The sequence below is a fragment of the Saccoglossus kowalevskii genome, chromosome 15, assembly GCF_978046115.1.
Source record: "Saccoglossus kowalevskii chromosome 15, keSacKowa6.1, whole genome shotgun sequence".
In the NCBI taxonomy this organism is placed as follows: Eukaryota; Metazoa; Hemichordata; class Enteropneusta; family Harrimaniidae; genus Saccoglossus; species Saccoglossus kowalevskii.
In genome coordinates, this window is record NC_140655.1 from 5,586,430 (window position 1) to 5,610,402 (window position 23,973).

The following is a 23,973-nucleotide window of genomic DNA, read 5'->3' on the forward strand; positions in this document are numbered from 1 at the left end:
TTGTATCTGGCAAGCTAATAGTGTTTTCACGGCACACAAGACAACCAAGATCCGTTTACTCACCTTTGTATCTGCCAAGCTAATAGTGTTTTCACGGCACGCAAGACAACCAAGATCCGTTTACTCACCTTTGTATCTGCCAAGCTAATAGTGTTTTCACGGCACGCAAGACAACCAAGATCCGTTTACTCACCTTTGTATCTGCCAAGCTAATAGTGTTTTCACGGCACACAAGACAACCAAGATCCGTTTACTCACCTTTGTATCTGCCAAGCTAATAGTGTTTTCACGGCACACAAGACAACCAAGATCCGTTTACTCACCTTTGTATCTGCCAAGCTAATAGTGTTTTCACGGCACGCAAGACAACCAAGATCCGTTTACTCACCTTTGTATCTGCCAAGCTAATAGTGTTTTCACGGCACACAAGACAACCAAGATCCGTTTACTCACCTTTGTATCTGCCAAGCTAATAGTGTTTTCACGGCACACAAGACAACCAAGATCCGTTTACTCACCTTTGTATCTGCCAAGCTAATAGTGTTTTCACGGCACACAAGACAACCAAGATCCGTTTACTCACCTTTGTATCTGCCAAGCTAATAGTGTTTTCACGGCACACAAGACAACCAAGATCCGTTTACTCACCTTTGTATCTGCCAAGCTAATAGTGTTTTCACGGCACACAAGACAACCAAGATCCGTTTACTCACCTTTGTATCTGCCAAGCTAATAGTGTTTTCACGGCACACAAGACAACCAAGATCCGTTTACTCACCTTTGTATCTGCCAAGCTAATAGTGTTTTCACGGCACACAAGACAACCAAGATCCGTTTACTCACCTTTGTATCTGCCAAGCTAATAGTGTTTTCACGGCACGCAAGACAACCAAGATCCGTTTACTCACCTTTGTATCTGGCAAGCTAATAGTGTTTTCACGGCACGCAAGACAACCAAGATCCGTTTACTCACCTTTGTATCTGCCAAGCTAATAGTGTTTTCACGGCACACAAGACAACCAAGATCCGTTTACTCACCTTTGTATCTGCCAAGCTAATAGTGTTTTCACGGCACACAAGACAACCAAGATCCGTTTACTCACCTTTGTATCTGGCAAGCTAATAGTGTTTTCACGGCACACAAGACAACCAAGATCCGTTTACTCACCTTTGTATCTGGCAAGCTAATAGTGTTTTCACGGCACGCAAGACAACCAAGATCCGTTTACTCACCTTTGTATCTGCCAAGCTAATAGTGTTTTCACGGCACACAAGACAACCAAGATCCGTTTACTCACCTTTGTATCTGCCAAGCTAATAGTGTTTTCACGGCACACAAGACAACCAAGATCCGTTTACTCACCTTTGTATCTGCCAAGCTAATAGTGTTTTCACGGCACACAAGACAACCAAGATCCGTTTACTCACCTTTGTATCTGCCAAGCTAATAGTGTTTTCACGGCACGCAAGACAACCAAGATCCGTTTACTCACCTTTGTATCTGCCAAGCTAATAGTGTTTTCACGGCACACAAGACAACCAAGATCCGTTTACTCACCTTTGTATCTGCCAAGCTAATAGTGTTTTCACGGCACACAAGACAACCAAGATCCGTTTACTCACCTTTGTATCTGCCAAGCTAATAGTGTTTTCACGGCACACAAGACAACCAAGATCTGTTTACTCACCTTTGTATCTGACAAGCTAATAGTGTTTTCACGGCACGCAAGACAACCAAGATCCGTTTACTCACCTTTGTATCTGGCAAGCTAATAGTGTTTTCACGGCACACAAGACAACCAAGATCCGTTTACTCACCTTTGTATCTGCCAAGCTAATAGTGTTTTCACGGCACACAAGACAACCAAGATCTGTTTACTCACCTTTGTATCTGCCAAGCTAATAGTGTTTTCACGGCACGCAAGACAACCAAGATCCGTTTACTCACCTTTGTATCTGCCAAGCTAATAGTGTTTTCACGGCACACAAGACAACCAAGATCTGTTTACTCACCTTTGTATCTGCCAAGCTAATAGTGTTTTCACGGCACACAAGACAACCAAGATCCGTTTACTCACCTTTGTATCTGCCAAGCTAATAGTGTTTTCACGGCACACAAGACAACCAAGATCCGTTTACTCACCTTTGTATCTGCCAAGCTAATAGTGTTTTCACGGCACACAAGACAACCAAGATCCGTTTACTCACCTTTGTATCTGCCAAGCTAATAGTGTTTTCACGGCACACAAGACAACCAAGATCTGTTTACTCACCTTTGTATCTGCCAAGCTAATAGTGTTTTCACGGCACACAAGACAACCAAGATCCGTTTACTCACCTTTGTATCTGGCAAGCTAATAGTGTTTTCACGGCACGCAAGACAACCAAGATCCGTTTACTCACCTTTGTATCTGCCAAGCTAATAGTGTTTTCACGGCACACAAGACAACCAAGATCTGTTTACTCACCTTTGTATCTGCCAAGCTAATAGTGTTTTCACGGCACGCAAGACAACCAAGATCCGTTTACTCACCTTTGTATCTGCCAAGCTAATAGTGTTTTCACGGCACGCAAGACAACCAAGATCCGTTTACTCACCTTTGTATCTGCCAAGCTAATAGTGTTTTCACGGCACACAAGACAACCAAGATCCGTTTACTCACCTTTGTATCTGCCAAGCTAATAGTGTTTTCACGGCACACAAGACAACCAAGATCCGTTTACTCACCTTTGTATCTGCCAAGCTAATAGTGTTTTCACGGCACACAAGACAACCAAGATCCGTTTACTCACCTTTGTATCTGGCAAGCTAATAGTGTTTTCACGGCACGCAAGACAACCAAGATCCGTTTACTCACCTTTGTATCTGGCAAGCTAATAGTGTTTTCACGGCACACAAGACAACCAAGATCCGTTTACTCACCTTTGTATCTGGCAAGCTAATAGTGTTTTCACGGCACACAAGACAACCAAGATCCGTTTACTCACCTTTGTATCTGGCAAGCTAATAGTGTTTTCACGGCACACAAGACAACCAAGATCCGTTTACTCACCTTTGTATCTGACAAGCTAATAGTGTTTTCACGGCACGCAAGACAACCAAGATCCGTTTACTCACCTTTGTATCTGGCAAGCTAATAGTGTTTTCACGGCACACAAGACAACCAAGATCTGTTTACTCACCTTTGTATCTGCCAAGCTAATAGTGTTTTCACGGCACACAAGACAACCAAGATCTGTTTACTCACCTTTGTATCTGACAAGCTAATAGTGTTTTCACGGCACGCAAGACAACCAAGATCCGTTTACTCACCTTTGTATCTGGCAAGCTAATAGTGTTTTCACGGCACACAAGACAACCAAGATCTGTTTACTCACCTTTGTATCTGCCAAGCTAATAGTGTTTTCACGGCACACAAGACAACCAAGATCCGTTTACTCACCTTTGTATCTGCCAAGCTAATAGTGTTTTCACGGCACACAAGACAACCAAGATCCGTTTACTCACCTTTGTATCTGCCAAGCTAATAGTGTTTTCACGGCACGCAAGACAACCAAGATCCGTTTACTCACCTTTGTATCTGCCAAGCTAATAGTGTTTTCACGGCACACAAGACAACCAAGATCCGTTTACTCACCTTTGTATCTGGCAAGCTAATAGTGTTTTCACGGCACGCAAGACAACCAAGATCTGTTTACTCACCTTTGTATCTGCCAAGCTAATAGTGTTTTCACGGCACACAAGACAACCAAGATCCGTTTACTCACCTTTGTATCTGCCAAGCTAATAGTGTTTTCACGGCACACAAGACAACCAAGATCCGTTTACTCACCTTTGTATCTGCCAAGCTAATAGTGTTTTCACGGCACGCAAGACAACCAAGATCTGTTTACTCACCTTTGTATCTGCCAAGCTAATAGTGTTTTCACGGCACACAAGACAACCAAGATCTGTTTACTCACCTTTGTATCTGGCAAGCTAATAGTGTTTTCACGGCACGCAAGACAACCAAGATCTGTTTACTCACCTTTGTATCTGCCAAGCTAATAGTGTTTTCACGGCACACAAGACAACCAAGATCCGTTTACTCACCTTTGTATCTGCCAAGCTAATAGTGTTTTCACGGCACACAAGACAACCAAGATCCGTTTACTCACCTTTGTATCTGCCAAGCTAATAGTGTTTTCACGGCACACAAGACAACCAAGATCCGTTTACTCACCTTTGTATCTGCCAAGCTAATAGTGTTTTCACGGCACGCAAGACAACCAAGATCTGTTTACTCACCTTTGTATCTGCCAAGCTAATAGTGTTTTCACGGCACACAAGACAACCAAGATCCGTTTACTCACCTTTGTATCTGCCAAGCTAATAGTGTTTTCACGGCACGCAAGACAACCAAGATCCGTTTACTCACCTTTGTATCTGCCAAGCTAATAGTGTTTTCACGGCACGCAAGACAACCAAGATCCGTTTACTCACCTTTGTATCTGACAAGCTAATAGTGTTTTCACGGCACGCAAGACAACCAAGATCCGTTTACTCACCTTTGTATCTGCCAAGCTAATAGTGTTTTCACGGCACGCAAGACAACCAAGATCCGTTTACTCACCTTTGTATCTGCCAAGCTAATAGTGTTTTCACGGCACACAAGACAACCAAGATCCGTTTACTCACCTTTGTATCTGGCAAGCTAATAGTGTTTTCACGGCACGCAAGACAACCAAGATCTGTTTACTCACCTTTGTATCTGCCAAGCTAATAGTGTTTTCACGGCACACAAGACAACCAAGATCCGTTTACTCACCTTTGTATCTGCCAAGCTAATAGTGTTTTCACGGCACACAAGACAACCAAGATCCGTTTACTCACCTTTGTATCTGCCAAGCTAATAGTGTTTTCACGGCACGCAAGACAACCAAGATCTGTTTACTCACCTTTGTATCTGCCAAGCTAATAGTGTTTTCACGGCACACAAGACAACCAAGATCTGTTTACTCACCTTTGTATCTGGCAAGCTAATAGTGTTTTCACGGCACGCAAGACAACCAAGATCTGTTTACTCACCTTTGTATCTGCCAAGCTAATAGTGTTTTCACGGCACACAAGACAACCAAGATCCGTTTACTCACCTTTGTATCTGCCAAGCTAATAGTGTTTTCACGGCACACAAGACAACCAAGATCCGTTTACTCACCTTTGTATCTGCCAAGCTAATAGTGTTTTCACGGCACACAAGACAACCAAGATCCGTTTACTCACCTTTGTATCTGCCAAGCTAATAGTGTTTTCACGGCACGCAAGACAACCAAGATCTGTTTACTCACCTTTGTATCTGCCAAGCTAATAGTGTTTTCACGGCACACAAGACAACCAAGATCCGTTTACTCACCTTTGTATCTGCCAAGCTAATAGTGTTTTCACGGCACGCAAGACAACCAAGATCCGTTTACTCACCTTTGTATCTGCCAAGCTAATAGTGTTTTCACGGCACGCAAGACAACCAAGATCCGTTTACTCACCTTTGTATCTGACAAGCTAATAGTGTTTTCACGGCACGCAAGACAACCAAGATCCGTTTACTCACCTTTGTATCTGGCAAGCTAATAGTGTTTTCACGGCACGCAAGACAACCAAGATCCGTTTACTCACCTTTGTATCTGCCAAGCTAATAGTGTTTTCACGGCACACAAGACAACCAAGATCCGTTTACTCACCTTTGTATCTGGCAAGCTAATAGTGTTTTCACGGCACGCAAGACAACCAAGATCCGTTTACTCACCTTTGTATCTGCCAAGCTAATAGTGTTTTCACGGCACGCAAGACAACCAAGATCTGTTTACTCACCTTTGTATCTGCCAAGCTAATAGTGTTTTCACGGCACACAAGACAACCAAGATCCGTTTACTCACCTTTGTATCTGCCAAGCTAATAGTGTTTTTACGGCACACAAGACAACCAAGATCCGTTTACTCACCTTTGTATCTGGCAAGCTAATAGTGTTTTCACGGCACGCAAGACAACCAAGATCTGGAGCCCATGAGTTCACTAAATAATTACCCAAATTATTGAGGAAATCTTTAGTGAGGCCGTTGCCATGGACAACAGCCGGCACAGTGTTGTACTTCTTGTTATATAACATACTGTTTGACCCCTCAAACATCAACTTTACAGTTTCTGTACAGTATGAATAGAAAGTATTTATATATCAATTCTAGCAGAATGAGTTGAATGGACATGACTTCTGAAGGGAAACACTGAAGCACAGAGGGCTAGACCATTATTCATAATAGGGGATGCAGACCCAATAAGATTGTCTCGAATGTTTTCCTCCAGAGAGATAATTTTTTCTCAGATTTGTCATTCGTGAGGGGCTGTAAGCTGCAGAAGATATTTCAAATTCTAATATAGCCAATCCCCTTCCTTCTCCCTCTAAAAAAAATAATGGTCTATTCCTAGGAAAGTCTGAAATTTATTTTAATATTTTCTCTATATTTTTGTAACTCAGAATTATGTCTGGATATGTGCAGCAGCAATGTTACAACTTGAACCCCATTAAACTCATTATGTATATTTGAAATTTTTGAAAATTTCAAAATAACACTTACCAGTTACCCCATGTAAATTCTGAAATAACACGGCTAAGTTGTCCAATTTCATGTTAAGTTCCTCCTACAATGATATAACAGCCATAAAGTAAGTTTTATTCAGACTTTTAACCCATCACTATGAAATGTCAGACAAACTGAAAACATTTGCATATATGAACACTGAGGGCACTGTTTTCATTTGAGTATTTATGCTTTTTTTTAAATTTGTAATATACCGACCGGTACAGTAGAAAGGGAAAATGTTTTCTGTTTCAGGTGATGTTTTGTTTGCCCCAAATCCACTAATGCATGTATTTGAAAGCATTATTTCATAAATGTTAAACATTGAATTTGTGGTAACGAATACTACAAAAAAAAATTTAAAACAATGTTATGATTTTTCAATTTTCCTCGGGAACGAGAAGCAAAAACTTGTTGGCCTCATTCATACTTAAAGGACAGTGGTCGTCGCACCAGGTTGCACTCTGTCTTGTTTGATACAAGACACATAGTGGTGTATACAATACATGCAAAATTGCTGTTTGTTTACATGAAATTCAAAAACACATTGCACAATTACCACCGCTCCTCTGTTTATTTTTGTTTATTTATATTCATAATTATTTAAAACACCACCTACCCGTAGTTGAGGATCTAAAAATATTTTTGTATAATAAAGTTGATCATCACCACTATTTTTGATATCTTCATGTGACACAATCTTCCAGATTTCCTCAGCATATCCCATGAACATACCAGAATTCAAATATGGTAGTCCTTTTTCTATTTTGGGATATTTGCTCTGAAATAATGAAAAAGATTGTGAATCTTAAATTATATTATATTTGAACTGTTTCTAAAACAATGGCAAACAATAGCATAGCTGTGATAGCATTTTTGTCTTCTTAAATGACTGGAAAAATAAACTTAGCAGCATACAAATGAAATCAACAAAAAATGACTTTATTTGGTAGAAAAGATTCTTGACACGATCAGACAACTAAATGATTTTGTAAATGTTTTTTGTTGGTTGATTGCTTCAAAAATATTTAAAAAAATACAAATCTTGATTTCTGCTTTGAATTTATTTTTGCTGAGGGAATGATTTAGTGAGCATGAACTCTAGAAAAGTTACTTTATTTTTATATATTTTATATTCAATTCATCAAAAATCAATTAAAATAAATTCCATACAAAACACCAACAAATTAATTTCAACTAAAATCAAATACTGTGGAATATTTTCGCTGGAATTAATTTTCGCTGAAATAACTTTTTATGTGTGTTATATGGAATTTATTTTCACTGATTTTTGGCGAGTTGAATGTAAAAGATGGGTAAAAAGGTATATTCGCTGGATTTTATTTTCACTGTATCATTCCTTCAGCAAAAATAGCAAAAATTAATTCCAATGGAAAATAAAGTATTCCACAGTATTCTACTGTAAGCTTGTATACTTACACCAAGGCTTTTATCAGGCCACAAATAATGTTCAGCAGAGAACACAACTCTTGCTTCCATCTTGTGAAACTTTTTCATAATCTCATCAACACCGGCAGTAAATAACACGTCATAACTAGAGTCAAACATATGTATAGAATACTTAACAAAAATCAGATTCTTCAATCAGATTAAAATCAGATAGTTTACATATAAATATAACAATCCATGCTGTCTAGAAATTCTAGATATATTAGTTTATTAAAATTTTGATCGTAACTGACTTTAAAAAATCCTGCTCAAATGTGGATGTGGACTACCGGTATATCTAACACGACACACACTGAGCAACAACAACAGTTATGCTTTCACAAATTTAGTGTTTTAAATGACTAATTCAACCCTTGGCCATCATAACATCTGATAAAATCTTGAATACAACAAACAGCCTCTCGGCTGAGATAGCTCCACCATTAGAAATGCACATTTTACTTAAAGAACTTAAGATATCATCACAAAATGAACAAATCTGAAAGAGGTCCACCTGAGGTACCTATATGTATAGTATCAAAGCATTCAGACTTGCGGTTTTTAACAAGAATTCAAAAATATCACTTTTCACCAAAAATATTCATCAAAATTAGATAATTGAAGATATCATTGTGAAATGAACAAATCTGAGAGAGGTCCACCTGAGGTACCTAGATGTATCGTATCAAACCATTCAGACTTGCGGTTTTTAACAAGAATTCAAAAATATCGCTTTTTTAACCAGAAATATTCATCAAAATTAGATAATTGAAGATATCATTTAAAATGAACAAATCTGAGAGAGGTCTATCCGAGGTACCTACCTGGGGGTATATGTATAATATCAAAGCAATCAAAATCAAATAAGTCAAAAATACCACTTTTTACCAAAAATATACATCAAAATTAAAGATATCATCATGAAATGAACAAAGCTGAGAGAGGTCCACCTGAGGTACCTATATGTATAATATCAAAGCAATCAGACTTGCAAGTTTTCAACAAGAAGTCAAAAATATCACTTTTTACCAAAAATATACATCAAAATTAAAGATATCATCATGAAATGAACAAAGCTGAGAGAGGTCCACCTGAGGTACCTATATGTATAATATCAAAGCAATCAGACTTGCAAGTTTTCAACAAGAAGTCAAAAATGTCACTTTTTACCAAAAATATACATCAAAATTAAAGATATCATCATGAAATGAACAAAGCTGAGAGAGGTCTACCTGAGGTACATATAGTATTTTACAGTATATAGACATATTTAAGGTTTCCATGAGACAAACAGAAATACAATTCAAAATTGTTGAAAACAACCTTAATGCTGACAAAACTCACAATGTAAGTACCGAGGTAAGTGTGTTTTAAAGTTTGCTTTCAAATACGACATTTATTGAATTGATGTTATTTTGGAGTTGATTCCACTGCTTAGTGGCTGAGTATTTAAAATTGTGCTGTGACAGTGAACGTCTTAATTTAGGAATGCTATCATTAGTAGAAAATCGTGTTAGACAGTGGATCACGATAGTGACTAATGTTATTATTATAGTGGGCAGTGAAATTAATTGATAAGGAAAATCGTTATCTCCATATAAATCTCTCTGCAACACTGTAAAATTTCTAGTAACATTTTCATCAGTGTTTTAAAAGTCCCAATAATTTTGATGAGGGTGTTTGAATTTGATATGAAATTTTACTTTTATGATTGTATAATAATTCACTAATTGCAGAACACTCTAAGAATTCAATGATTCACCTTTTTCATATTTCACAAAATTCTTCATTTTTAGTCCAAACCCTTCCCATGAAGCATTGGGATCAAAAATACAAATATAAATGAGTACAGATTCTTACGGAACTTTAAATCCTGTCATTTTTGGTGCCAGATGTAAAACATAATGAGGTTATTATGATAATACCACAAAGTATGCACGAAGGCAATCATATTGATCATCTCACTGATAAGTTTCACGCTATTCTGCATTGCCTGAGTGAATATTTTGCGGTATTTTCATAATAACATTATTACAGTTATACATCTTTTCCAGCTTGTACCCTGTAATCATAATTTAGTGAAATATAACCTGTATATAACCTGAAACACCAGCGAAAAGTATTTTACAGTATTCATCCAAGTGCAAACATTTGCGTGACACAAATCTATAGTACATGGTACATTGTTGCCGTATCTGAAGTAAACAAAAGAATGGCTTTAAATGTGGCGTAAATTTAAGTTGTACATGTTCAAAATGAGAATATGTGAATATTCAGTTTTGAATACAGTAAAATAATTTATTTTAGCTGGAATTAATTTTCACTGAAAGGACTTTTTGGGTGTTTTGTATGGAATTTATTTTCACTGATTTCTGACAAGTTGAATGTCAATACAGGGTTTCTATGGATGTTATATTGTGATATTGTTTTCATTGTCAGTGTATGATAAAACAGTTTGAGTATTGATTCTTATCTGCTGAATAGGAATCATAGGTCATAGGTCACGTATAACTAAGTAAAAGTATTCTTGAATGGTCACTGGTAGCATAGTGGTTGTCGCATCAGACTCATGATCGGTAGACCCAAGTTCAAATCCTACCCTAGGCTGAACATCAAAAGGGTCGACCCCTACCCTGGGTGAGTGTGCCACAGACTCAATGAGAAGGGAAAGATTCATTCACTGACAAACGCGACTTTGGGGGGAACCTTGATTAAGGTCCGCAGGTGCTTGCGTTTGACCGAGCCTGGTTGACGCCAGGATAGCGCATTAAATTGCCATTTGATAGGGAGATGTAATCCCAAACATGAATATGACTTAAATAGGAAAAAATGAACTATGAGTCATCACTAGCAACTTGCACATACAAAAAAAGTCAGGAGAAACAACAATGTCCAGAACTGTCGCCTGGCACAAAAAAAAATATTAAAACATTTTGGAATTATAATAATCTAAAACTTACCTATCTACAAACATAATAACAAGATCTTTCTCATCTTTATACTTCTCTAGGCCATCTTTAAGTAGTCTTACTTTTTGTCCACCTCCTATGTTATTCATGTCACCACCTTGCCATTCCACTCCCAAACCAAGTACCTGACAAGACAACATAACATGCATATAGGTATGTATTAGATTGTCTTTAGAAAAAATAGCTAAAAATGGACACAGTAATATTAGTTATTAGGGAAGTTACATGTATGCTATTAAAAGTGACCAGACAAGGGGCTTATTAATCTCTTTAATTAAGTGCTATATAAAATTTAAATACAGTAGTTCCAACTATTTTCTGTGGTTTGATAACATTTTATTGAGGTCATCCCGACATATCTACTATAAGTAATCTGTCAGTCTGTTTACAAGGAGAAGTTGAAAATTAACAAACAGCCAGTCGACTGAGATAGCTCCGCTGTTAGCAATGCACATTTCAATTATAGAACAGAAATATCATTAGAAAATGAACAATATGCATAGTATCAATGCAACAGGACTTGCTGTTTTCAACAAGAGTTCAAAAATATCATTTTTCACCATAAACGATTGTGGTTTTTAACAAGAAGAAAAATATTCATCAAAATTAGAAAATTGAAGATATCATCATGAAATGAAGAAATTTGAGAGTGGTCCACATGTAGTACCTATATATGTAATATCAAAGCAATTGGACTTGCGGTTTTTAACAAGAAGTCGAAAATATCACTTTTTATAAAAAATGACAAAAATATTCACCAAAATTAGAGAATTAAAGATATCATTACAAAATGAACAAATCTGAGAGGTCTAAATGTAGTACCTATACATGTAATATCAAAGCAATTGCACTAGCGGTTTTTAACAAGAAGTCGAAAATATCACTTTTTACCAAAAATTACAAAAAATATTCACCAAAATTAGAGAATTGAAGACATCATCACAAAATGAACAAATCTGAGAGAGGTACACATGTAGTACCTGTATATGTAATATCAAAGCAATTGGACTTGCGGTTTTTAACAAGAAGTCAAAAATATCATTTTTTACCAAAAATGACAAAAATATTCACCAAAATTAGAGAATTGAAGATATCATTACAAAATGAACAAATGTGAGAGAGGTCCACATATAGTACCTATATATTTAATATCAAAGCAATTGAACTTGCGGTTTTTAACATGAAGTTGAAAATATCACTTTTTACCAAAAATGACAAAAATATTCACCAAAATTAGAGAATTGAAGATATCATCACGAAATGAGCAAACCTGAGAGAGGTGCACATGTAGTACCAATATATATATAATATCAAAGCAATTGGACTTGCAGTTTTTAGTAAGAAGTCGAAAATATTACTTTTTACCAAAAATGACAAAAATATTCACCAAAATTAGAGAATTGAAGATATCATCATGAAATGAACAAATCTGAGAGAGGTCTACCCAAGGTACATATACACCAAGTATCAAAGCATTCAGGCTTGTAGTTTTCAAGAAGAAGTTGAAAATGTAAAACATTGACACGGACGACGACGGAGGACACCGGACAATCACTGATATAATAAGCTTCGCTCGACAAAGTCGACAGCGGAGCTAACAAAAAATTACAATATCGAAAAAATATCATGCAGATGACAGCAGACAAGAAACCACATGAACAACTGCTCTCTGATATCCAGAAACTTGAATTGGGGGGGGGGTATCTGATGCAGATCATTTGAAAAATTAGGACTGTCACACTTTTTGATAAAAAATGCACTTACTTGTAAATATTCTGAAAGACCATTTTTCTCAACTGATCTCATAAATCTTTTATAACCATCTGTTTCTTCCGTTGCCAAGGTAAATATCACAAGATTCTCTTTACCTGAAATCAAGATCAAAAAAGACTTTAAAAAAATGTCTATTTCTAAATTTTTTGTAATCTCTGAAATGACCTTATTGGCATTTACCAATCAGTGTTACTTGCAGTTACAGTGTTCTTCCCAGGTCTTATAAGCACAGGTCTTATAAGCACAGGTCTTATAAGCACAGGTCTTATAAGCACAGGCCTTGTAAGCACAGGCCTTGTAAGCACAGGTCTTGTAAGCACAGGCCTTGTAAGCACAGGTCTTGTAAGCACAGGTCTTGTAAGCACAGGTCTTGTAAGCACAGGTCTTGTAAGCACAGGTCTTGTAAGCACAGGTCTTGTAAGCACAGGTCTTGTAAGCACAGGTCTTGTAAGCACAGGTCTTGTAAGCACAGGTCTTGTAAGCACAGGTCTTATAAGCACAGGTCTTATAAGCACAGGTCTTGTAAGCACAGGTCTTGTAAGCACAGGTCTTGTAAGCACAGGTCTTGTAAGCACAGGCCTTGTAAGCACAGGCCTTGTAAGCACAGGTCTTGTAAGCACAGGTCTTGTAAGCACAGGTCTTGTAAGCACAGGTCTTGTAAGCACAGGCCTTGTAAGCACAGGCCTTGTAAGCACAGGTCTTGTAAGCACAGGTCTTGTAAGCGCAGGTCTTATAAGCGCAGGTCTTATAAGCACAGGTCTTATAAGCACAGGTCTTGTAAGCACAGGCCTTGTAAGCACAGGCCTTGTAAGCACAGGCCTTGTAAGCACAGGCCTTGTAAGCACAGGTCTTGTAAGCACAGGCCTTGTAAGCACAGGCCTTGTAAGCACAGGCCTTGTAAGCACAGGCCTTGTAAGCACAGGTCTTGTAAGCACAGGTCTTGTAAGCACAGGTCTTGTAAGCACAGGTCTTATAAGCACAGGCCTTGTAAGCACAGGTCTTGTAAGCACAGGTCTTGTAAGCACAGGTCTTGTAAGCACAGGTCTTGTAAGCACAGGTCTTGTAAGCACAGGTCTTGTAAGCACAGGTCTTGTAAGCACAGGTCTTGTAAGCACAGGTCTTGTAAGCACAGGTCTTGTAAGCACAGGTCTTGTAAGCACAGGTCTTGTAAGCACAGGTCTTGTAAGCACAGGTCTTATAAGCACAGGTCTTATAAGCACAGGCCTTATAAGCACAGGCCTTGTAAGCACAGGTCTTATAAGCACAGGCCTTATAAGCACAGGTCTTATAAGCACAGGCCTTGTAAGCACAGGTCTTATAAGCACAGGCCTTGTAAGCACAGGTCTTATAAGCACAGGCCTTGTAAGCACAGGTCTTATAAGCACAGCAGTTTTATCATACTTCAATAAACTACCTTGCTTGAACTTGAGTAACATTACCAATTTGCTATATTACTAGTACCGGTACTTGAGAATCTACTACGCATACTGACTGTTTTTCTGGACAAAATTAATTGCATTTTAATGATTCAGTATACTAGGACATAATTAATCTATGTACCGACTGTGCATATTAATTAGGTAATTTGCATTATGCAATTATTCTTAACACAATAGCCAACTTTTGTTACTATTACATTTTTTTCAAAAATTTGAATCAACATGTCTGACATCAACATATATTGAAAAAAAATATTGAAAAATGTTGTACCATTATTTTAGAGGTAGAATTACAGCTTACAAGGGTAAAGTATGATGTATATATAAATTTAAAACTATAAATAATAATTTAATAACATTATCCCACTTTTGGATTAAAAAATTAAATGAATATGAATAGTCAAATTCCTACCCATGTTTTTGTCTCCCATGACAACATCGCAAAATAACAGCCAAAGATCATGTAGATGATAAATCCACAAATAAATGTATGTTTACTTTTTCAATTTTTAAAGGCTTCGTGTACTCTATACTTTTCACATAAACTGCAACCTCAGCATAAACATATATATATATATACCACCCACCGCCACCCCCCACCCCCTGTAACAATGAATTTGGTTAGCATGTCTCAGCGTAAATCTGCCTGCAAGTATAAGTCTCATGGTGGCAATTCTATACTGAGAAGCACTCAGACATAAAAACAATGTTAAGGAAAATAAACAAAAATATATAAATATAGTGCCTATGGTTACGTAGTCATAGTGAAATGCAAGTTATTGAGATTAGGGTTTTAGTCCATAAAAAGTTGCACGTTAGATTTTAATTGGATTTTATGAAAGAATGATTAAGATAATTCCATTGCACATGGCACGAGTTTTCTTCTGAAGCAGGATTACCCAATCATTTACCAATCTACACATTCCATAGCGTGATATCTCATTGGGGGGAGGGAGAGAGGGGGAGGGGGGAGTGGTATTTCACAGCAGAAGTCAATGTGTTATGTTGTGAATCAGAAGCGTAAATCATGTAAATAAGAATTTTCTAGAACACTTTGCCAGTCGTATTACCGTATATACGATATACATTTACTGTAGAATACTTTATTTTCACTTGGAATTAATTTTCGCTATTTTCGCTGAAGGAATGATTCAGTGAAAATAAAATCCAGCGGATATACTTTTTTTATATATATTTTACATTCAACTTTTCAAAAATCAGTGAAAATAAATTCCATACAAAACACCCAAAAAGGCTATTCAGTGAAAATAAATTCCAGCTAAAATAAAATTTTTAACAGTATACTATAAATGTATTCATTATTAACTGATTTTTAATTTCACTATTAAAAGTAAAATCTGCTAAATAAAATTCATGAGAACATATAAAATAACAATAGGATTGTTTCCCTGCAAAGTTCATGTTCTTAAAATCCAGTAAAATTGCTCAAAACATCAAAATAGTGAAATTAAATGCTATTGGAAAATTAATGTTTTTACAGTATACTAGGTACAAATATTACCCACATACAGCATACATTAACCATATTGGACATTACCAAAAAATATATTAGTTATGAGATGTGAATATATTAATTATGTAAATATCTGGGAATACAACTCAAAGTATCTAAAAAACATTTCCTACATAAGGCATAATATGACTCTAATTTACATAGCTATTCAAGAGTTAATCTAAACCATTTAATGCCAACTTTTAAATTAAATAAACCTTGATTTTTTAGACCCCGTTCGGATGAAGTCCGAAAACAGAAACCTATGGATTGACCCTTGTGCATCCATGTGTCTGAAACTGTGTCTTAGAGATGCCAGTACAAATCACAATCAAACTTCACACATATATCATACATAATATTATACATATGCACATAAATTTGTTTCACGATCTCATTCAAGATGGTTGAATGGTGGCCATTTTTGTGCTAAACTATATTACTATAAACAAAACTATATATCTTAGGAAACTAAATCCATTTGTTCAAAAATTAACAAAGAAATTATAAAAATATACACAAAAATGAGTACGATGTTGCACCAGTATTTTGATGGGAGAAAAATAATGGCAATCAAAGGGTTAAATTGTATCCAAGGTATGGTTCAAGGGTCATGACCTTTGAGTGTTTGGATGACCCTTGTTCATCTGCCTAAATAGAAAGTCCCTGCATTCCATAGCATTCCAGTACTTCTCATAAAATACAAGACTACCACTACCATCAAACAAAATCCTAAATCAACGATTTATTCCTATTATTTATTGACAACATGAACAAAGCTCACTAAGAAATATCATCTACCACTTTAATTTTATTCCAAACTGTTCAACTATTAGAGAAAATCATAAATCCTTTTCAGCAAACACAATTTCACTGGGGTCTTTAAAACACAATTCCAGTCGCAGCGAATTTTTTTTTTTCTCACAAAACACCTTTCAATCATTTCAAAAATTAAATGAATTACACTATTGTAAATACTTTATCTTATATAGCTGGAATAAATTGTCACTGAAAAAACTTTATTGAACCTTTAAATTAAAAAAAAAATGATTGTTTCAATGGAAAGTTTGTGATTAAGACTAAAATACTGAAATAGCTAAATTAAATGAAAGTGAAAACAAGTCATTGAAAATGACACAGTCTCCGTTAAATTTTTTATTAAAGTTCTATTTGTGCTTCTCATATTAAAGTGGAGGGGTTGTAGGGAGCGTGTCCTTGAAACTAAAGTGGCCTATGCAACAGATTGTTTATTTACATCAAATTCGAACATGTTGTGTGACGATGTACATGTATCCATTTATGACATGCTCAATATCAATGAAAATGAGTGATAAAGATATAGTAATATGGCTACAAATAAAAACAGCCGTTATTCAGCTATCTTTGATCTGATTATAAAACAAATTGACATGTATGATGTATGTGCCAAATACGTAGGAAAATGTTACATAAATCTTGGAAATACAGTAGTAAGGCCAAAAAGTCAGATGGCTGTCAATCGGCCATCCTTGATCCGATTTTGAAACAAATTGTCATGAACATGTATTCTAACATGTATAAAGTATAAGCCAAATTTGAATGAAAACTGACAAAGCATGTCCAAGATACCACATTTAAAAAAAAAAACAAGATGCCTGCCAGTCAGCCATCTTTTATCCAATTGTGAAAGAAATTGTCATGGACATGTATCCTAACATGTATAATCTATGTACCAACTTTGAATGAAAACTGACAAAGAATGTCCAAAAATAGGACATTTTCAAAAAAACAGGATGGCTGCCAGTCGGCCATCTAATCGCTAAACCACTGCATGTTCATATGTCCCACATAAAGTACTAGGCACATGCAAAGAATGAACGGAATCGGTCCGACGGATTCTGAAATACGACTCCAGACGGACGCACGGATACCGAATTATAAGTCCCCGTTTTCGGACTTCGTTCTGAAATGTTAAAAAGAAGGTGTGGTGATGCACTATTTTTTATTGTTTAATTTTGACAGTATTTTAGCAATTCACTCAAAAAAAAGTTGTGAACGACACCTTTTAAACTGATGTGCATATTGACCAAAAACAAAACATTCATATTTTGGCCCAAACAGTTTTGAAGTTCGATGACATCTCATAAAATTGGGGGGGGGGGGGGTTTAACTCTCCCTTACTGAGAATTTCTGACCCCAAAAAAGTACCACAAGGTCATGGGTAAGAGTAAAGACCTATGAATTAGTTCCACAAGAACAGAGTGTTAACTCTCCTGCAGCTAACTTCTTACTATGGTCATCCACAATCTCAACATGGTGTACATATTGGTCAAGGGATTTCATAAATTTGAAAAGCAGGAATTTAACTTTAAAACTGAGCTATGATGACAAAGCAAAGATCAGACAGTAACTATAAGGCTAAGTATTCAGTAACCTTTTTTGTATTGTAAATACCAGTGAGGAGAATAATGACAATACAGTAGTGTTAGATAGTTGAGACATTGAATAGAAGTGTTCATTTACCAGCAATGCAGCAACATGACAATACAAAGCACTTTCACACAGTGGACACACACTGAGAATGGAAGTAATATAAATGGAGGTTAATTAAAAGCCCTGTGAGTCATCCCAGGGAGTATGCAAGCAGCAACATTACATGGCTCTTTCATACAGTGGATACACACTGACAACAATTCCAACACTTGTGTTAATATAATGGAAGTCGAATAAAGACCCTGTGAGTCATCCCAGGGACCATACCATAAACAAAGACTTTGTTAAACTCCAGTTCACAAAAGTCACTGTCAAAAGAAATATGTTAAACCACTTTTATTTCACGGGATAAAGTTTTGCAAATGCAAGAAGAAACTCAGTCCCGTAGTAACGAAAATCTCACTTTGTGTTTCTTAAATCAGAAGTCAAAAAATGCTCATCTGTCCTATGGATGACCTCAATAAATCAACTCATAAATATAAAGTGTACAAAATTGAACCTGTTCAACTTTTCTTGAACTTCATACAAAGTTTTCCATATATTTCAAAAGATTCTGATCAAAAACTGCAGCCTGTGGTAAATTATGTGTCTAAAACTTAACCTAAACTAATGAAAAATATAAAAAAAATACACCCAGTGTTCTCCCCAGAAATTTTTCATAAAGTCGGGGGCTAATTTGCATAATAATTAGCATATAATTAGCATAAATTAACATATTGTTTGTCATATGGAGAAATAAAACAAAACCAGGTTTTTTTTCCTTTTTTTCTATTTATTTTATGTATACAATTATTGCACTGCATGTTTAGTATTGCAAATGTCCTGCAGAAATACTGAGTTTTCTGTTCCTTTGCTTGGCCCAGCAATCAGCAACTTTATAAAACCCTGTTCAGTCCCGGTAAATTAAACATGGGGTTGATTATTCTCATTGCTTGTCTTCCATTTCTGTTGTTTTCCGGTTAAGTACAACAACTGTTACGAGTCATGATACTTACGCTACTATGTTCGAGCAATAATAGTTTTTCTGGCTGAAATTATCCATCTTTATGTATTTTTTTTAATCATCGATGTTGTCTGTTCAACACAATTGTGAACAATTCGAGACAACGGAGGTCTGAATTACGAATTGTCGCCATTGTTATACCACGTAAAATTGAGGCTTTTCTTCCAAGAAATAACACAAGTGTCACTCCAATTTCCACACATTTCTTGATTAGAATTCCCGATTTCTTGATAAATATATTATTTTCAATTATGCTTCACTTAATTCATCCGAATCTGAGCACGATATGCGATCCGAGTGGGAAGTTCACGCTCGCTGGATCTTACGTGGGTGATGCCATCTTGGATTCACAATCACGAGGTCAAAATTGTTTACATCATAAATATGTATTTTTTCACATTTTGATCTCAAAAAACAAATACAATATCAAAAATACAGACAAAAATCAAAACTTAGAATAATAGTACTACTACATTTCTAAAAATAATAATGAAAATACGTTTCGTACACACCGGAAACATTTGGCTTTTGACCCCAAGTGTGACTGTATCATTTGCATATGAATATACGTTTGGCAAAGAGTGTTTGACACCGGGGCTTACGGCTTTGTCTTTATAGAACTGCTTGAGAAACCAACCAATGAGAAACAACAGGGGATTATCCCGGGAAATTGGCATTAATACAATGCATTTGTAGATTTAACTAGTTAGCCAGAAAACTTACAGTCTGCGAGAGACTGAAGAAATCAGATCACGGGATAAATAATAGCATCGCGGAAGAAACACATAGCGTCGCGGGCAAATCCGATCGCGACGCTGTTTTGGCCTGGGGAGAACACTGGACACCTAATTTTTTTGGGGGGGGTCATTACCATAAATGGGTTAAAGGTCAACACAAGTATTCGATTCTGTACATGTTTGCTTGTCTTGCTGATTCACATGATATGATATAGTCTATGATATAGTAAATCACATGATATGATATAGTCTATGATATAGTAAATCAGTTACAAGTTAAATATCTTGATTGGGCAACCCTCCCCTCTCCTCAGTACATGATAATATTCAAATAGGTACTTGTAACAAAAATAGAATTATCCACGAAAACATACCAGTATTTGAATAGCGAATGGCCATGTGGTAATGGTATGATTCAAACTGAACTGTATGCACTATACTGTAAGTTAATTTTGCAGTTGTCCTTGCATCCATGATTACTGATCAAACTGCAATTAACAGTATAAATGCAAGTAAAATTGGTACAAATATGGTCATTTCACTATTAAGTCATTACACAATTAACCATTCAAGGTTATGCTCAGGTCACAAGCAGCCAAACACTGTAGTGTTATCCCACGTACCCTTGAGCACAACAAAAAAAACAAAAAAAAACAAAACAAAAAAACATTTAAGTCACCAACCAAGTAATTTTTACGCTAATGAAGGCAATTTTTCCACAATAATTTTATATTATGTGATCTCAAATCTCAAATTCCCAGGTTATCAATGTATTGATAAATAGTATATTTCAGGAGATGGGGTAATAAATGATACACTGAGAATCATCAGAAAAAAATAGTTTGACATGCACCGACTGTTTGACTTGTATATTAATGCAAACGATAATATAAGAGTTGGAATGGAAAAGCTAACAAAGCATCTGTGTCCAAATATTTTATCAAATTAACAAGATGGAGGTAAATATGTACTGAACTAGTACAAATAAAAGTTAAAAAAAAATTCAGGAAAATTTGTCCCACAAAAAATTAGAACAATTTGAGAAATAGTAAACTCACCAATATTTCACAGACTATCAAAAAATAATTATTAATTTCAGTTCTGTTATGTTATTTTATCACTATGACAACATACTTTTATAATATTATTCATACTGATACATACAAAATATTGCAGATATGCTGGTAGACCTGTGTAAGGGGTGTGTTTATCAATGCACTACAATCAATATTTAAAGACTGGCAAATTGTAGATTCAAACAGAAGCCGAAATTACTAGATGTAATTTTTTTATTTTATTAAATTATTACATATAAATTTGGTTCAATGTTAACCCAATAAAATGTCTATTTTTGTTACCTTTTACAAATGAAACCTAGGAAATATTCTTAAATTTTTTTGCACAAATTTTGATGAAGACCTGTTGATAATAGGAAATGATGTCAATTTGGTTTAAAATTATTAAAAAAAATTTTGAGAAAAATATTGAAGAAAATATTGCACCAAAATTTAAAAAATGTTGTTATTATTTAATGAAATCAATATTGTGGTATGACATAATCACTGATGCACTGATTAAACCGTATCACTACCATTACAAATGTTTATGTTCATTTCAATATAATACTGTAGAATACTTTATTTTTGCTTGGAATTTATTTTCGCTATTTTCGCTGAAGGGATGATTCCGTGAAAATAAAATCCAGCGAATATACTTTTTTCCCTATATTTCCTATTAAACTCATGAAAAATCAGTGAAAATAAATTCCAAGCAAAACGCCCAAAAAGCCTTTTCAGCGAAAATTAATTCCAGCGAAAATAAAGTATTGTACAGTATTAGAATTTTGCAAATTAATAACCTTAGAATACAACAATCACATTCACTCTTTCTGCAAATATACCTGAATAATTTGTTTCCATATTTTCCATATCTAAGTATTTTCTACTTTCCGGCCATATATGACACTTCACTGACAATGCCTCAGATTTACAACACCACTAAATTAATTAAATATATGTGAATCGTGACAAATTTAAATACGTAAACCCAATAAATATTTTTTTTTAAATCACTTAGTAATTACTATACTAATTTTCAGTGAATTCTCATTTTTTGCTCAATTGTTCGGGATCAATATCTGACAAAATTGAATAAATAATTATGTTTTTAAAATTTTGAGCTAACCAATTTTATATACTGTAAAACATGTTGAAAAAGCGACATACTATTTTAGCGAATTGTGGTAAAATGATGTACTAGCGAATTGATGATTTAGCGAATCTCTCTTGTCATTGTTGATTTCCTGTTTTCACAATACTTGTCTGTCGCCTGCCAAAACAAATGCGCAGTTATCATCTCTATTAAAACAAAGAAAAACTGTCAAGTGTAATTAGGAAGCACCCCAGATTTTCTGTGTTGTTTATAGAGTGTGTGTGTGGAGAAAAAGCCGTTGTTTGGCCGCCATTTTGAATTTATAATGAAGTCATTAGCGACGTCTTAAATTAGCAAATTAGTTCTCTCGCTAAATTTGCTAAAAAGACATGCTTGCGAAGAAGACATGTAATGTTTTACAGTATCTTTAAAAATTTTAATGAACGTAAACAAAAGTATTACTGTACTGGTATTAACCTGCCTATAATGCTATGGGTCAAGAGAGTATTAATGTGTATATATATATATAATTTTTATTGCATACTTTTGCCTGCTGCTGCCAGAAAGTTTTCTGCTAAAATAGTGCTAATATTTAAAGATGGAGTGTTTCATTTGAATAAATTCAAGGTGAATTGAGGGGCCTGGGTTGCTGTCATTAACTGTTTGTAGTAAGGCCAACAACTTGGTGTTATGGCATAACGTGAGCAAATAACAGTAGACAATAGCGGCTGAGACACTTCCTATATACACTCCAACTGGTGTACAATACGATGCACAAGACCAAGGAAGTGTCGATTGTCAGTTGTGCACGTAACTCGCGAGCTGTTCCTGAATTCGCCACGTAAGCAATGATCGTATCGAGTTACACTCAGCCATGCTTTCACCATCTAGCTCAATTTACAAGACAGGAGTATCAGATAGAGTCGCAATTGGCCTTCCGATGAGGGTCACAACGCCGGCATGCCACTAGTCAACGTGAAGGCAGACATGACCAGTACAATACTGTATTCTGCCATGAAATTCTTTGACGTTTAAATACGGTAATGTTAAAGTCTAGAGTAACTTGGTAAGTTACTACAAAACTAAGTGCGGTCCAGGCCTCATTTATGAAGGACATTCCCAAGGAAGTATATTTGCATAAAAGGAAGTTTTTTATGGAAGATCATTATTAAAAACAGGTCTAATCCTTCATGAAATCACATCGACAATAAAGTGATAAAACTATTGATGTTATGATATGACATATTCGGACACTCGGATGCACCGTGAAGAGCAGATCACAACCAATATCGACAGTGTTTGACTTTTGTTTTGAAAATGAAGTGCCAGAGTCTCGAAGAATGGATAGAAGTATGGTAATACACAAAATCAACACGGAAAAACGCACCGATTGCGACAAACAGCTTTGACTCACCATCTTCTTTGGCATCGATTGATAAAATTGTATTCTCCAGTAGAAAACTGAATGAAACGACGCAAATAGCGGAGAAGAACTTTTGAAAACTAACACAGCTCGCCATCTTTAGTATGGACTGTACCATTCTACTGTGGGTATGCAGGTTTTTAAAGGTCCCGATGGTTCTTGAGCGATTTCTTATAAGAGCTGAGTGAGGGCGACATTGATGTATGTGAATTAAGGATGTAGTAGAGTTTTCGGCAATGAATTTTGACAAAACATTGTAACTAATGCCGACATGAATACAGTAATTCTGCTAGAAAATCAACAAATTGCAAACACTGTGACGCCGGACTGTGAGGGTGCGACTTTCCGTTTGAACTGATTTGATAGATGTAAACACAAATACCCGATTAGACGATGAAAATGTAATTTTAGTATTTTAAATTATGTCCCAAC

General features: G+C 35.9%; 1 protein-coding gene across 1 annotated transcript; it reads right to left on the reverse strand.

Annotated features, from left to right (window-relative positions):
- Positions 1-5,909: 5,909 nt before the first annotated feature.
- On the reverse strand, positions 5,910-23,647 carry LOC146733879 (multifunctional procollagen lysine hydroxylase and glycosyltransferase-like). Its single transcript, XM_085490796.1, has 7 exons — positions 23,533-23,647; positions 12,795-12,898; positions 11,022-11,155; positions 8,053-8,167; positions 7,232-7,393; positions 6,610-6,673; positions 5,910-6,178 (listed from the first exon to the last, which is right to left on the reverse strand). The coding sequence occupies exons 1-7, from the start codon at positions 23,636-23,638 to the stop codon at positions 5,910-5,912; spliced, it is 954 nt and encodes a 317-aa protein (XP_085346922.1). The 5' UTR covers positions 23,639-23,647.
- Between the last annotated feature and the right edge of the window lie 326 nt (positions 23,648-23,973).

Excerpts from the sequence above, each read along its gene's own strand:
- LOC146733879 (XM_085490796.1), bottom strand. The coding sequence starts at position 23,638 with ATGGCGAGCTGTGTTAGTTTTCAAAAGTTCTTCTCCGCTATTTGCGTC. Across the intron at positions 12,899-23,532 it reads AATCGATGCCAAAGAAGATG|GTAAAGAGAATCTTGTGATA; the intron begins GTGAGTCAAAGC and ends TCTTGATTTCAG. Across the intron at positions 8,168-11,021 it reads GTTATTATGTTTGTAGATAG|TTATGACGTGTTATTTACTG; the intron begins GTAAGTTTTAGA and ends GTTTGACTCTAG.